This window comes from Botryllus schlosseri, chromosome 14 (assembly GCF_051294905.1).
Source record: "Botryllus schlosseri isolate E-star chromosome 14, Bs_hap1, whole genome shotgun sequence".
NCBI classification, from domain to species: Eukaryota; Metazoa; Chordata; class Ascidiacea; order Stolidobranchia; family Styelidae; genus Botryllus; species Botryllus schlosseri.
In genome coordinates, this window is record NC_137249.1 from 9400330 (window position 1) to 9414746 (window position 14417).

The 14417-nt window shown below is 40.9% G+C and overlaps 2 protein-coding genes across 2 annotated transcripts; both read left to right on the forward strand.

The window, feature by feature from the left end:
• Positions 1-1085: 1085 nt before the first annotated feature.
• LOC145455569 (kelch-like protein 5) lies at positions 1086-14161 on the forward strand. Its single transcript, XM_080333555.1, has 11 exons — positions 1086-2944; positions 3235-3399; positions 4407-4603; positions 4930-4986; positions 6071-6226; positions 7451-7628; positions 10154-10378; positions 11755-11917; positions 12884-13096; positions 13699-13811; positions 13889-14161. Exons 1-11 carry the CDS (start codon positions 2851-2853, stop codon positions 14002-14004), a joined length of 1677 nt encoding a protein of 558 aa, XP_080189681.1. The 5' UTR covers positions 1086-2850; the 3' UTR covers positions 14005-14161.
• On the forward strand, positions 1150-1776 carry LOC145456010 (cyclic pyranopterin monophosphate synthase-like). The gene has a single exon (XM_080334045.1). It carries the CDS (start codon positions 1150-1152, stop codon positions 1774-1776), a length of 627 nt encoding a protein of 208 aa, XP_080190171.1.
• Positions 14162-14417: the final 256 nt, after the last annotated feature.

Sequence of the window (14417 nt, forward strand, 5' to 3'; positions counted from 1 at the left end):
TGCTAATAAACCAATGATGATGATGATGAGGATTAGGATTTGGATTTGAAGGTTCGGATTTGGATTGGATTAGGACATAGAAATTCCAAATCCGCTCATCTCTGGTATATAGACGTCAGATCTTTCAAGGAGGCATTAAACCGCGATTATGACTAGTGCGCTACGATAAACTATGGATCTTAGGTGAGATGCAAAGGCTATGATATCATCTGAGTGCTTGCCATAATAAAAAAAGGCTTGCACTGATAGTAAGTGAGCAAATAAATAAAGCCCGAGACTGCTTGATCCAAGTTTATGTATCAGTTTCACTGCGGTCGTTGCCCCGAATATTTCAATGACTTCTTTACCTCTGAATCAAAAGCGCACAAGTACAACACACGCGCGTCCACGTCGTCCAAATATCATATGATCGACCGAAAAGATCATCGCTCCATCAAATATGCCGGACCTGATGTGTGGAACAGTATCCCGCCGGCCATCCGACAGTCGACGAGCATGTCCACATTCAAGTCGAAATACAAGCAATTACTACTAAATAAATACAGTCCATCCTCAAGATTACCGGACCACGACTGACCTATCGATCTCGCTTCCCATGACATGCCGCCCTATTTCTTGTCGCATTCTTCTTTCTATACCATCTTCTTTACTTTCATTCAGTGTGCGTGCATGCCTCCTCTTTACATCGCCTAGGCCAAGGTGGGTGTCAGATTCCATAGACTACTCCTTGTCGCTTCGACATCTTCTTGTCTTTTCATTGTATCGCATTTTTGTGGTGTATTGAACTGATAAAATTGTAGTGTGGCGAATGGCGACAAACTTTATTCAGATCAGTTATTACTGTACTTATGGTTACTGAGTTATCTTGAATCAAGGGAATCGTTGGTTGTGAAAGAAAATTTTCCAATTTCTTCCTTGCATAAATTAGCATTTTTTCTAAATTTCCAGTTAGAATCGGATTAGGATTGGACATGGACTTGAATATGAAAAAGTTATGGATTAGGATTAGGATTTGGATTTGCAGGTTCGGATTTGGATTGGATTAGGATATAGAAATTTCAAATCCGCTAATCTCTGCTTGCCTCCTCCCAAGTTGTAAACACAAAGCGATTTGTTACTAAAACAAACCGCAACAGGGGCACCATTGCGATGTCATTCCGTTGCTTGGAGCAAGTAGCTCGTAAGTTTCTTCAATATAATACCGCCAGTGGAATCACGACTAGCATTCGATCGTCAGATATCGAAGGGAGCTTACGAACGTGGAATAATTCCGTGATAGCGATTCGGAATGCCCTGACTCACAGCGACCAGCATGGAAAAGCAAAGATGGTAGATGTCAGTGACAAGGTACCGACGAAGCGAGAAGCTACCGCGTCAGCAATAGTGTCATTGCAACAAGACACTTTCAAGTTATTGCAGGATAACCAATTGAAAAAAGGAGACGTCCTGTCCGTAGCCACACTCGCTGGGATAATGGGCGCTAAGGAATGCCACAGGTTAATTCCGTTGTGTCATCATGTTCCTCTCAGCAATGTCAAATTGAATCTTTCACTGAATGAGGAAAGTAATGCTGTAAATATTGCAGGAACTGCGGTAAGTGTTGGGCAAACGGGAGTTGAGATGGAAGCATTGACTGCGGTGTCGATTGCTGCGTTGACTATTTATGATATGTGCAAGGGAGTTTCTCAAAATATTGTAATAGGTGATATTCAATTGCTTGAGAAAAAGGGTGGAAAATCAGGCCACTATCGAAAATCTGCTTCAAGTGCCACGTAGCCTATATTTTGGACTAGTTTAATGCAGGTCGTTCGATTGAATATGAGTGACTGTCGTATATATATATAGCCTCATGTTTGTGGTCCAGGGCCAAAATGATCACCACTCCTGTCTAATCGGGCGTAATGGGACTCGTCTATTGTTTTCCATTACCCGCCAATCATGATATATATGTTGATCTTGATGATATGTATGTCTATAACTGCGCAACAACTGACATTATGTTAGAGGCTTTGACGATTGTCTTAAGATCAGGTAACTGCCGTTATAAAACTATCGAATGAGATATACTCAACTTTTTCTCAATTGGGGAGGCATATCTTATGGGCGGATAACTTGTGACTATGCTTTATGTCATTTTTGTCTTCTCATGCACATTGATTGAGTATTAGAATGTGAGCACCGTATGTGAATAGAGGCCTATGTCTGTCTATTTTCTGTGCAATAAGGTTCAAAGGTTATTTTCAGACAAACCCATCATATCAGCCAACCTAAACTACCAATGCTGCATTAATTTCAGTATGGAGTAAACTACTCTTTCGTTTGGTCATACAAATATGAAGTTACTAGATAGAACGGAAGGAAGAATATGCGATTCCGGTCCCTAAGGCGGGTGACTGCTCAAGTTAGGTCAATGTGCAATGCCGTTTTTTTTCCTTTTATGATTGGCAAAGTTAGTTTGAAGCAAGTCATAAGAAATAACTGAAATCATATTGCCTAAACTGTCACTTTTAGAATTTTTTGTTGAAGATAAATGATTATCGTCCATAAGCTTTATTAACTTGATAATGTCGGTAGAATTAAGTTTGTCTTACCACTTTGTTGTCATTCTTTCTAAAGAGGCTGGAGCTACATAAATCTATGAGGGCACTTTGTATTGTAATTTAACTCAAATTCTATTGCATTGCATATTTAACTTTTGATCCGTTAGCGTACTAAATTATCATTTTGCTTCTTCAAATTTACATACCACAGAATGTATTTGCTCAAAAACGATCTTTATGGCGTAAGTGTGATTTAATAGGACCGTCTCATTCTCTTTATTCTGGCAGGTAATCAGCTTAGATATATTAGATGGCATTTTCTAATCCGTCTCATTCTGTGGTCACAATGTCAAGAATTGCAAACCATCTGGACAGGCAAGAGCTGTGTGATGTGGTTCTTGTAGGTAAGTGAATTGAATTAACAATAGTTTGACCTAATCAGGAATCTTATTTTCATTGAAAACATTTTCATCATCATATAATCTGAATATAGATCATTCCAACTTTTCTAGTCAATTGACAATCAACTTATCTACATCTTATATCCATATCCAAGTTGTTCTAGATAGACTACATGAATATGTTTTGCATGCAGGCACTATACTAACATAAAGGATTCTAGACATGTTGCCAACAATTACTGCTTGGATAAATTGATTTGTGACTTATTGACAATATCTTATCTTACTTTCAGTAAATTCAAAAAGGATTCCTGCTCACAAGCTTGTTCTTTCTTCGACCTCTGATTATTTCCATGCAATGTTCAACAACAGTCTTCGCGAGTCTTCGCAATCAGAAGTTGAATTGACAGATGTGGACCCTGATGCGCTGGAAGAACTTGTCAAGTACATGTACTCGGGTATGTGTTTTTTGTGAAATTTTAGTAGCTGTCGGTGGCTTTTGAAAATGACATTCAACTGCTAGGTGGGATAGCCATTTTGATGCAGATACGTTACTGCCTATGAATTTGGTATTGCAGCTTTAAGCATAAAAGTTTATCTGAATTTCACTTCAACTTTGTAACTTGTTGAAATTGAGTTACATTTTAAAAAAATGTCTCCAGCTGACTTCGGTATGTTGCAAAATTTCAATGTCTCATCTTGTGGAAATGATGTTTTGACTCACATTTTTGGTGTCACGGATTTTCAAATGCTTTCGATATATTAGTTCAACAACACAGGTCACAAACGGTCACGAACAATCACAGGTCATAAACGTGGGCTGGACTCTTGTCGAGATAGGACAGAGGCAATGTCGACTTAATCTGAAGAAAAATTAGGTTAGCAAGTGTATCAACAATACTTGCTTCCATCGTGATATGATGTTGTACGGTGATATTGTCATTGCAGATGTGTCCCTATGTCTACTCCTGAATGTTAGCGGAATTCAGATTACTCGCACACTCAGTAATGCACTTGCGTTATCAAAATTTTGTATTTACTGTAACCATCATCCATGAGCAACGCAATTTCCTGGTCACAGGACTGCATCAGCCATCGCATGAATATAATGCATGATGTGACTGATGTATTTCTGCAGCTTGTTCGAACTGAAATATCTACTCTTAACTTACCACTGTTGTCAAATTATTACTGGCATTGCATTACAACCAGACTTATACAAACTGCTAGATTTTCAAAAAGTGCAACTTAAACTACTCAATTTTCAAAATCCTCAACTAGAACTACGTAAAAAACGTTAGTTAGTTGACCGTAAACCAGCCAAATGGGTAGTTTGTAGTCTGATTGCAACTGATACGTTTTTCACTACGGGCGGACGGCCCGAGAATTATCTACAATTCACAAAGAATCATAGGCATTACTGGCATATTCAGTTTCAACACGGTCCGTATTTCAATTATTTTAGGGAAAGTGGAAATTCGGGAAGACAACGTCGAAAGGCTATTGACGACTGCGAACTTACTGCAGTTGACGGCTGTGCTTGAAGCCTCGTGCGACTTCCTCAGAAATCAGTTGCATCCTTCGAACTGTCTCGGCATACATCGGTTTGCGGACATTCAGGGATGTTCCGAGCTGCACAAGGCAGCGCACTTATACTGCATGGTGAGGAAATGGCTAGGGCATTGTTTTCGGGTTTCGCGTCATCGATATTTAAAATTCATATTCACAGTACACTGTATAATCTCTTCTTTCTGTGTTTGAGCTTGTCTGATTTTGGCTTTTCAAAATTGAACAGTGTTATGGTTATCTGGCTTGGATGTCAGAATTGTAAATGGTGATATGATAATGAAGCTATACTTTTGTAACTGGTGAAATTTCTCTTGAAGTTGCTCACTTCTTACTATGTATGTGTCAGCCTTGGTGACAGAGATTATGGTAAAAATGTATGTATGTTTCCGTCCTTCTAATATGAAAAAATAAATCCACAGGAACATTTCAGCGACGTAGCGCAAAATCGCGAGTTTCTGCAACTGCCGTACAAACAGGTGCGTTGTCTTTTAGCTTTGGCATTTTTTTTTTGCCTGATATGCGATGATAACATGGAATTTGAATCAAAAATCTTTGAAGGACAAGATAAATTTATTGTTTAATTGGAAAAGCCACAAAAACGTGAAGTGAAACACAAAGATTCCAACGTGTCTCAGCACTTTATTCTGTTATTAATCATTCACTAATTGAAAAATCAATTGCTGTATATCACTTTCTGAAATATATACCTTACCCAACAGATGTGAATCTGGATCATTTGTGTTTGCGCGATACCGTCTGTCATCAATATTAGTCACACAAATGCCCAGCAATTAGCGATGCATTATGCATGGCCGGCTTGCTATAGCAATCTGGGAATTATGGATGTCCTAAAAGTCACAGCTGTAGCAGATTCAGATCAGCATACGTCGGGTTGGATCTCAGTCTGGTGTTGTTTCGCAGCATAAGAAGGACTTTTAGAATGGAAATTTTCAATCTAAAATACTAACGACTACTGTTTTATTTCGCCTACATGCTTTCTTACTGCATAGCATGCCTAATCCCACTGATCCCAAAATCACGCCTTTTTGATACAGTATAATATGTCTTGAATGATTCCAGATTGCATTAAAATTGGACGACTGCATTTAAATTCAAATAAATGAAGCTGACTTTTTTTCAAAATCAATTGCCGGTACAGGAAACAGTACCTTCTTATTGGTAATCAATTCAATTCAATTCAATTCAATTTTCGGCTGACTCTCATCAAAACTCGGCAAAACTGTTGTTCTGATTCGAAATGTAACAATAATTTGATTGGCTGAGGGAATAATGTAAAAAAACTAAGACAGTGTACTGTAGTAACAATACACAAGAAATGTTAACAACTTACAAGTAAGTATTATTATTATTACACCACACAAACAACAAATTTAATTCATGTAAGTACTAAACAGACGTTCGCTACTGATGACAGTCGGTCGAAAAGCTTTATCAGAGAAAATTTACAGTATGAAGTTATTAGCTCGTGTAATTCTGAAGTTCTCTGCCCTGAATGGCATGTTTGTATAACTTTTTATTCAAAATGCCTTTTTTCTGTAGATTTCCCTGCTGGTGGAAAGTGATGATATTAATATCTCGAAAGAGGAAGATATGTTCAAAGCGGTGTTGGCGTGGGTCGAGTATAACACCGACAAGAGGAAGGACATGTTGCCTGAACTGCTTTCGCGCGTCCGATTGACTAACGTCTCAAAAGAGGTTTGCCATTACATGGTTTACATCTAGAAAGAGGCTTATGGTTCTCATACGCTAAACCTGACGTTGGTACTCTTAACGTCTAAAAATACACCCACTGGTAGGGCTGCGAAAAATCGAGTATCTGGGGGAGACGAGTATTCAAGTACCACCTGTAATGACGTCATAACAGCGCTGATGATTTAACCGGTTGGCACCCGCTGCCATTTCAGACAAATTTTACTTCCTATTTAAAAATTTAAAAATTGTACCTTCATGGGATCCGAACATGGTAACCTAGGCATCGTTCGATTCAAAACTTCAATGCGCAGCCGATTGCACCACTCAAATCAATATAGATTGTTAATTGTTATATGAAAACTACAGCCAACCATAAATACATATTGGCACATTAGCTGGTGTAAATACGCTGAGTAAGATTGTTCTTATAACGATTTATACATGACTATTAGCCTTTATTTTGATACTAGTAGAATGGTATAGGAAACAGCAATTCACACAAACAATCTATGAAGGTATATCACTATTACAACTCGAGATATATCACGTTGTGGGACGAGTGTTCAACTGTTCAGTGTTCAGCTATGCGTTTCCGTGAGACCATGTAACTGGCGGATATTTTTGTCCTACGGCCTATCACATAGCTTTTGAACACCTTATATAGAACGAATATCCAATATGAAGATATGAGTGGACTTGTACGGATACTGGATTTTCGCAGAAAGAAACTGCTACAGCCTAGGACAGCTGGAACGAAAGATATAGTGCACTATCTGAGAGTGGTCGAAGACGCACCCGTTGACGGGACAGCATATTTGTAACACATTTGTTTACGGTGATTCATATCGGATTTTCACGTTTTAGGCATAATTAATGTCAAATAATAAGGTTTCAATGAACTTGCACGAATATCTATTCACAGAAATTAACCGCGACTACCTAGCACAATTAGAACGGTACATATCGAGGTTTCTAACACGCGATTACGGTACGATTCCCTCGCACCGGCATTTTTTGTCCGCAAGTTTTTAATGCAAGTTACACTTCAATCAAAATATTTTATTTTATTTCTGAACCATGAGTATTTAGTCTACCCTCCACTAATCATTTCAATTGATTCTCAACCCAGATTTGAGTACTAGAATCGTTGTTTCCGCCCTACAACAATTCAAATAAGCGTGGCGTTTGCATGGAATTTCGAGACTATCGCAAACCCGTACTTTGCAGTTTCTCGCCGATAACGTTCAGCCGCACCCGTTGATCCGAGAGTCTCTCGCGTGTCAGCACCTAGTCGTGCAGAGCTTCATGTACCACATGATGTCCGAGCGCTGCCCGCCGGCACAATCGCCAAGAAAGTCCACAATGGGTTTTCTGTACGCCATCGGAGGCATAGACAGTGGAAAAGGTATGTAACATGCCTGACTGTAGCATGCGTGGCGTTGTGTAAACTGGTCGAACCGTCGAACCGGTGTCGTCAATTGAACCACTAGCAGGCCACGTTTGGTGTTGTCGCGATAAAATCTGGTGATTTCTCGTTTTCGCAGTCTTGAGCGACATTGGCAGGTGAAACGGAGTTCTGTTTTTGTGTGGTGGATGATATGATTGAAGTAATTTCTTATAAATCCACGACTGCTGCGCATTTGCGACAGACAGATGGACATTTGCTGTCAGAGGTGGTTGGTAAAGAAGTACTTGTAGTTTTTCAAGGTATATACTTTACTTACGCTCATGGTTAAGTCTTTAGCCTACTTTTTAGGCGTAACTGGTCCTAGAACACTCAATTTTTAGCTTACTCAGAAATCACTATTTCTACTTGAGTATAAATTGATGACATCACTCTAACTTTAACCACCTGGTTTTTGTTGATTTAACTTTGTGTTCCGCAATACTTTGCAGTCATCCAAACCAAGAACTTTGTGTGATATTCTCTGTTACATCGGCTACATACTTATGTTTTTGTTAATCGGCTGTAATGTTAATTTTTAATCACATTTATGTTTCGCCACGTCAGGATTTTCAAGTGAGTTGGGTGTTTCGTTGGTGCCATGCGGACTGACTATTTCCTCAAAGCATGGAGGGTATGGGTCAAATCTGTGAAGTGAATCTCCTTGTTTTGTGTTTGGCCCACCTACTGTTTTTATTTCGATATTAATGGGTCCACTTCCCATGTTGACGCTATTGGCAAATAACTGTAAACAGCGATCTTGGATCAGCCGTGCTAGTCATGTGTTCGGTCGGCCTCACAAATAGGAGATTCGACCACTAGCTTTCCCAAGAATGCTCGCGATTTGACCCATCCCAATCACGCGACACGCAGTGTTCATCGCAACATGATACAATTCATGGCATGCTATTTTATGGACATTGTATCGGGGCGTTGAAGTGCACGAAACGGCCTTATTATTTTGTGTCTGCGACGTAATGACGTCGCGTATTGAGAGTTTAAATGCTCGGAATTAGGGATGGGCGAAATCAAATCAAACAACTGATTCGGATCAGACGATGGAAATTTGGCACAAATCGAATCACCGTGAGATATTTGTCGATCACAATGAAATTCAAAGTGATTTGCTCAGTGGGTCGCATTCAAGATAGAACTGTATTTTGTAACGAAATGATCACAGGTCCCAAGTGACGTAATGGTGTCACAGTCGTGTTGCTTCCAGCAACGGGAATACGTTGGCGTAAAGATAGCTGGAGTTTGAAAACATTTGTTTGCTCGATTGGAAACCATAGAGATCCTTTCAAGGGATCGATTAACTTTGATGCTTGACACCGCTATACTTCATCATTCCGAACCGTCTCTATAACTACCTTTCCGAGGATAATTTGTATCGGATGGCCGAGATCAACTGGAGAAGCATCTGTGATATTGACACCTTCCCGTTCATCAATTATGTTCAGGGTAGCGGGACATCTCAACTCGACATTAGCATGAATGGGCATGATTCTTGAATGAGGTAGTTGAGTGCTAATGCAACTGAAGTGCCTTTATGCGATGTCGCTTCAAATTGAAAAGGATCTCTGAGCATGAAAGCGCTTCGTCCGTTGATTTGATATTCTGATTTGATTCATGTGGGATGATAAAGAATTTGATGCCCATCCCTACCCATGATAGCCTGGTGTGCCGCCATAAACAAGCTATGCAACTAATCCAGACGTACATTGTAAGCTTTTATTGTACAATGTACTGCGCATATTCTTGCTTATATGTGTTGCAAAGTACACTCTTCTATCATAGTATGTTCGGTCGCTGTGATCTGTATAGCACCAATATACCGATATACGTTTGGGCAAATATATTGGTATTTCCCAAAACGATGACGCTTCGAAAGAAATTTGCTGTGGAGAATCGCTTTTTCCGTCAATTTTTCAAGAATCTTGGGTCATGTCATTTTGAGTGTGTCTGAACTAGTGTGCAGAGTTGTTTTCGCAGTATGACTAATAGAGCCTGACCGATATCGAAAAAAACGGTAATTAGCACCTTCACCAGTGCGATAACCCCGATATATTCATCTGATATTCAAAAGATATGACGTCTAGCTTGAAGCACATTTTTAAAATTTCGAAACATCTAGTTGGATAGTTTTGAAGCCATTGCTATGCCTGGACTATTGGACAGAAATAAACTACGGTAGAAAGGCGGCATCTGGACACCTGTTCGCTATATGCATTATATCAATATTCCGAGTCTATTAGTGCCAGATTATATTTCCCTGACTCCATCCGACCATGTTGTGACATTGCCGATAGTTTTTTACCTAAACAGACGATATCAATATTTCTTTCAAAGTATGATATCGACTCTGTATTATCGACCCGGCTCTAGTGACTACTGCCTTTGTTTTGTGACCAAGCCTGTCAATCCATTGTCGCAATCACTTTATTTGCCACGATAATATTAACCCGATTGCGCAATGAATTCGTCAGGCGCCGGCACTATCGAGCGTTTCGACCCGAGAAGCAATTCTTGGACGACATTTGCTTCGATGACTGGTCGTCGTTTGCAATTCGGGGTGGCGATCCTGGAGGACAAGCTTTTCATCGTGGGCGGACGCGACGGCTTGAAAACCTTGAACTCTGTGGAGTGTTTCAACGCCAAAACCAAAGTCTGGAATTCCCTGCCCGCAGTCGCGACGCACAGACACGGTCTCGGTGAGTGATGCTGTCCAGGGTTGTAATGACTCGAGTCACGATTTTTTGGTGACTCGACTTCACTCGAGTCATTTTTTCAAATGCGTAAAATGACTATAGACTGGAGTAAATTTTTGCATTGTCCCGACTTGTACTCAAGTCATTGTGCATGGCTCGAACCGAGTCATATGACTCGAGACTAGGACGGCCTGGACAGACATTTCATTGCAACTTCGAAGAATAGTAAAGTTATCACATTATTGGTACTTCGTCTATCAGTCCTGATACTTGGATAATAAGGTCAGAAACTGTTGAGACTGAGAAAAATTGCTGTATTATGAATGCGAGGCATCATATCACTCGGGCAGAGTTGAAAAGAGTGGGAGTGGGTCGAACCGGATTGAACTGAAAACTGAACAGTCAACAATTGGACTCGGACTCGAGTCAAAACGCTCGGACTCAGCACTCTACTAACTGACTTGGACTCGGACTTGAAATGCAAATGACGTGAGATTGACTTGCAACTCGGAATCTTGTGACTTGGTTACAATCCTGATGCTCTCCAAGTGTGATTTGTTTCATTTCTACTTTCAAATCACAATCTTATAACTTGGACAACTTTACACGTAACACTTTAGTTTTCTAAAACATTTGTTGCACTTAGTACATTGGAGCATGGTTCCGAGGTGGTCAGTAACGAAGAACTTCTACTTTTTGGAGTATTCGAATAGGTTTTATCTGCTTGCACTACTTAAGTGGGTATGGTTTTGGACTACTTCTACTTTGTCAGTTTTAGGGCAAAACTAGGCCCAGAATACTTACTTTTTCTTACTTGGAAATCGCTACTGCTTTTACTTGTGTAGTAATTTACAACATTATTTATATTTCTACAACACGCGAAACAATAACCTCGTATTGGTAACATATTCACTAAAAATTTTGGACTCTCAAACGTTAGTAGTAGGGTTAATCCAATTTGAAGTGTAGAAACTATTTTGTCCGTATGACGTTATTATAACGAAAACTAACAACTAGCAAAAGGGCAAGATATGGTAGTAACATTACATGACAAATGTTACCGAGTACATATCTGGATATAAATAACGGAAAACAGCTACGCAATACCAGCAAAGACTACTTTGACGTCTACGGAAAGGTTAAAATACAGTTGTAGATTTGGCTATCTGTAGCATATTAATCGAGAAAGGACAGGTCATCCGGCATTCGTAGACTATCTATCTTAAGTCTATTCAGTCTTAACGCACCTTGTGTAAGTGTCTCGGTCTAATTTTTTCTAATTTTAAATGGAATTGCGTCTGGATGCCGAGGTCTATTTCGTTGTACAGTCAACGTTGAACCATCCTGCAGTCCTGCATCATTCGACGTTCCGTTTACAGGTGTCGCCGAGCTGAACGGTCCCCTGTATGCAGTGGGTGGTCATGACGGTTGGAGTTATCTCAACACTGTGGAACGTTGGGACCCGCAAGCACGTTCTTGGAGCTTTGTGGCGCCAATGGCGCATCCGAGAAGCACACTCGGCATTGCGGTTTTGCTGGGAAAGTATGTTCATTTTTCGATCAATGTCATAAACAAAACGATAGTGTTGGCTAATGTTCGCACAGTCAATCAGCTTTGAATACGTATATTGTACTATTTGGTTATGCAATATTTGGTTAAGCAATATTTGGTTTTGTTTGTCCCAACTATACCCAAAATTCATTGCTCCGCTAGGTATCAAAACGAGCAAGTTCCATGGTTAAAATTCAGCTATAGTATACCTTTTCTTGATTATGCTTATACGTGAGCAGGTTTGAAATCCTCATGCAATCCAATCCGTTTACATTCTGCGCAGTGACCTTAGAACAAGCAAAATTCGTAATCTGTCTCTAGCTCTCTCTTCCGCTAAGCCTTATTTGAATAGAAAGACTTTGCCTATATTTACACTTGGTCCACGATCACAAACTGCAAGCAAAATTCCCTTGGGTACACATGTCTACAATGCAATTGATCACTGACTGTCCAATTGAATTAGGACACTTTATTTTTGGTTTATTTCTGCTTGAAGGGACAAATGATACTCCCTCAAGGCCCTTGGGATTTGCCTTGTCATATAATCAAGATGTAGCATACAAGGTACTGTATCGATTCTAACTCCTTAAGGTCTGGGTGATCAAAAGCTCTTGAAATATCAGCCGATATTCTTATATTCTTTAGGTTCGATTGATTGCCAGTCAGCGATGCATAGCTGCTAACTGCTAATATCTGTCCATGATGACTTGAAGATTTTGAGATCTAGTTGCTTGAAGGGGCACCGCACTCTAAAATACAATATGGTCTCAAATGACAGATTAAATCGGTAAAGAATTTCGATGTTCGAACAACTTATCTTTGAAGAAGACTGCGTCCAATTGTTTCACAACTTGGCCGATTAGCGCCATCTAGGGATATACACGAGCCGAAACAAGTTTTACCTATGAGCGATCTTTTCGTATCCCGCACATTTATCCGGTGCCCGATCTATTACAGGCTGTACGCGGTGGGCGGTCGGGATGGAAGCTCATGCCTGCGGTCTGTGGAATGTTTCGATCCGCATACCAACAAATGGACGAGTCGAGCTGCCATGCTGAAACGCAGAGGCGGAGTCGGCGTCGGGGTGTGTGGAGGTTGTATTTACGCGATTGGTGGCCACGACGCACCGGCCAGCAATCAGATGTCCAGACTGCAAGAAACCGTGGACAGGTAGTGTGGATGCAGTGTATGCTTGCTTGTCACCGGGCTCAAAGCCTATAACAACGAACGCGAGGGAAACAAATAGCCGGACATGGTCAAGTGGAAGTAGAATTAACGCCGTAAATTTTCCCGCAAAGTACAAGTAGTGATTTCCAAGACATGTCAAAAGATCTCTGAGTAATAATAGAAAATAAAGGTATACTGTAATCGTAATCGATTACAGTGGTAATCGTAATCGATTACAGTGGTGCAGTAATCGCGCCGTGTCTGATCAGTGCTCATGGGCTGTATTTTCAGACTGACGAAGAGTAGATATCGATTGAAATTTACCTGGGTGTGTGGACATGTAAGCATGGGACACTTCAGCATACGACACTTGGGCATGTGGGTTAAAATTAGGGTTAGGTTAGGGTTCTTTTTACGATTATAAAGTCTCGTGCTGAAGTGTCGAATGATCAACTGTAGTTTTTCATTGTGTCGCATGGTCAAATGTCGGACAACCGTTTACCTTTAGCTCTAAAACTAGGCCCAAATGTTGCGGCATATCAACGTGGAATCAAACGACCAGATAGAAACTTATCCGTCACTCCCGGAGCTCTATTCTGTAACAGATATGACCCCGTGACGGATCAATGGACTGTTGTCGCGCCTATGAGCGTTCCCAGAGACGCTGTGGGAATCTGCGTGATGGGCGGAAGACTTTATGCTTGTGGAGGCTACGACGGTACTACGATGCATTCTAGATCGCTTGCTTCACGTTGTATTTCGAGACGTCAATCTGTTTTTTGCGCGCCTTCACAGGTCAATCGTATCTCGTCACGTGCGAATCGTACTGCCCCGAGAAAAACGAATGGAGGTACGAACCGAATTTGAACACGGGAAGGGCCGGCACCGTGGTCGTGCGATTGAGCAGCTGACTCGCGCCTCGAAAACGTGTTTCTTCGACTCTGCTCGCTCTTGCGTCACCCGCGGAAACCGTTTCCCGCTCGTTTTCGGAATCGCTATGATTCTACGTTTCGTGGTTTTGTTTGCTTTTCATGTTGAACACGCTGATGAATATATTTCTGTACCGCATCGAGAAATTTGACGAGTTAGGGTTTTGGACAGGTGCGGTTCACAATAAGGTGGGTTTTGCGGTCGCGGGTACCGGTATTGCGGTGTTTCGAATCGAAGGCGGCCGTTTGCAAAAATGCCGACTCCCGCTAATCGACCGCGATTTTCCGTAATGTGGGAGTTCGACTGCCCGCGATACGGAATTGGCTGCTGTAGGTCAGCCGGCGCTGCGGGAGTGTTTTTATTACCGGCGCTTGCAGTGGTAGTAGCCTATACG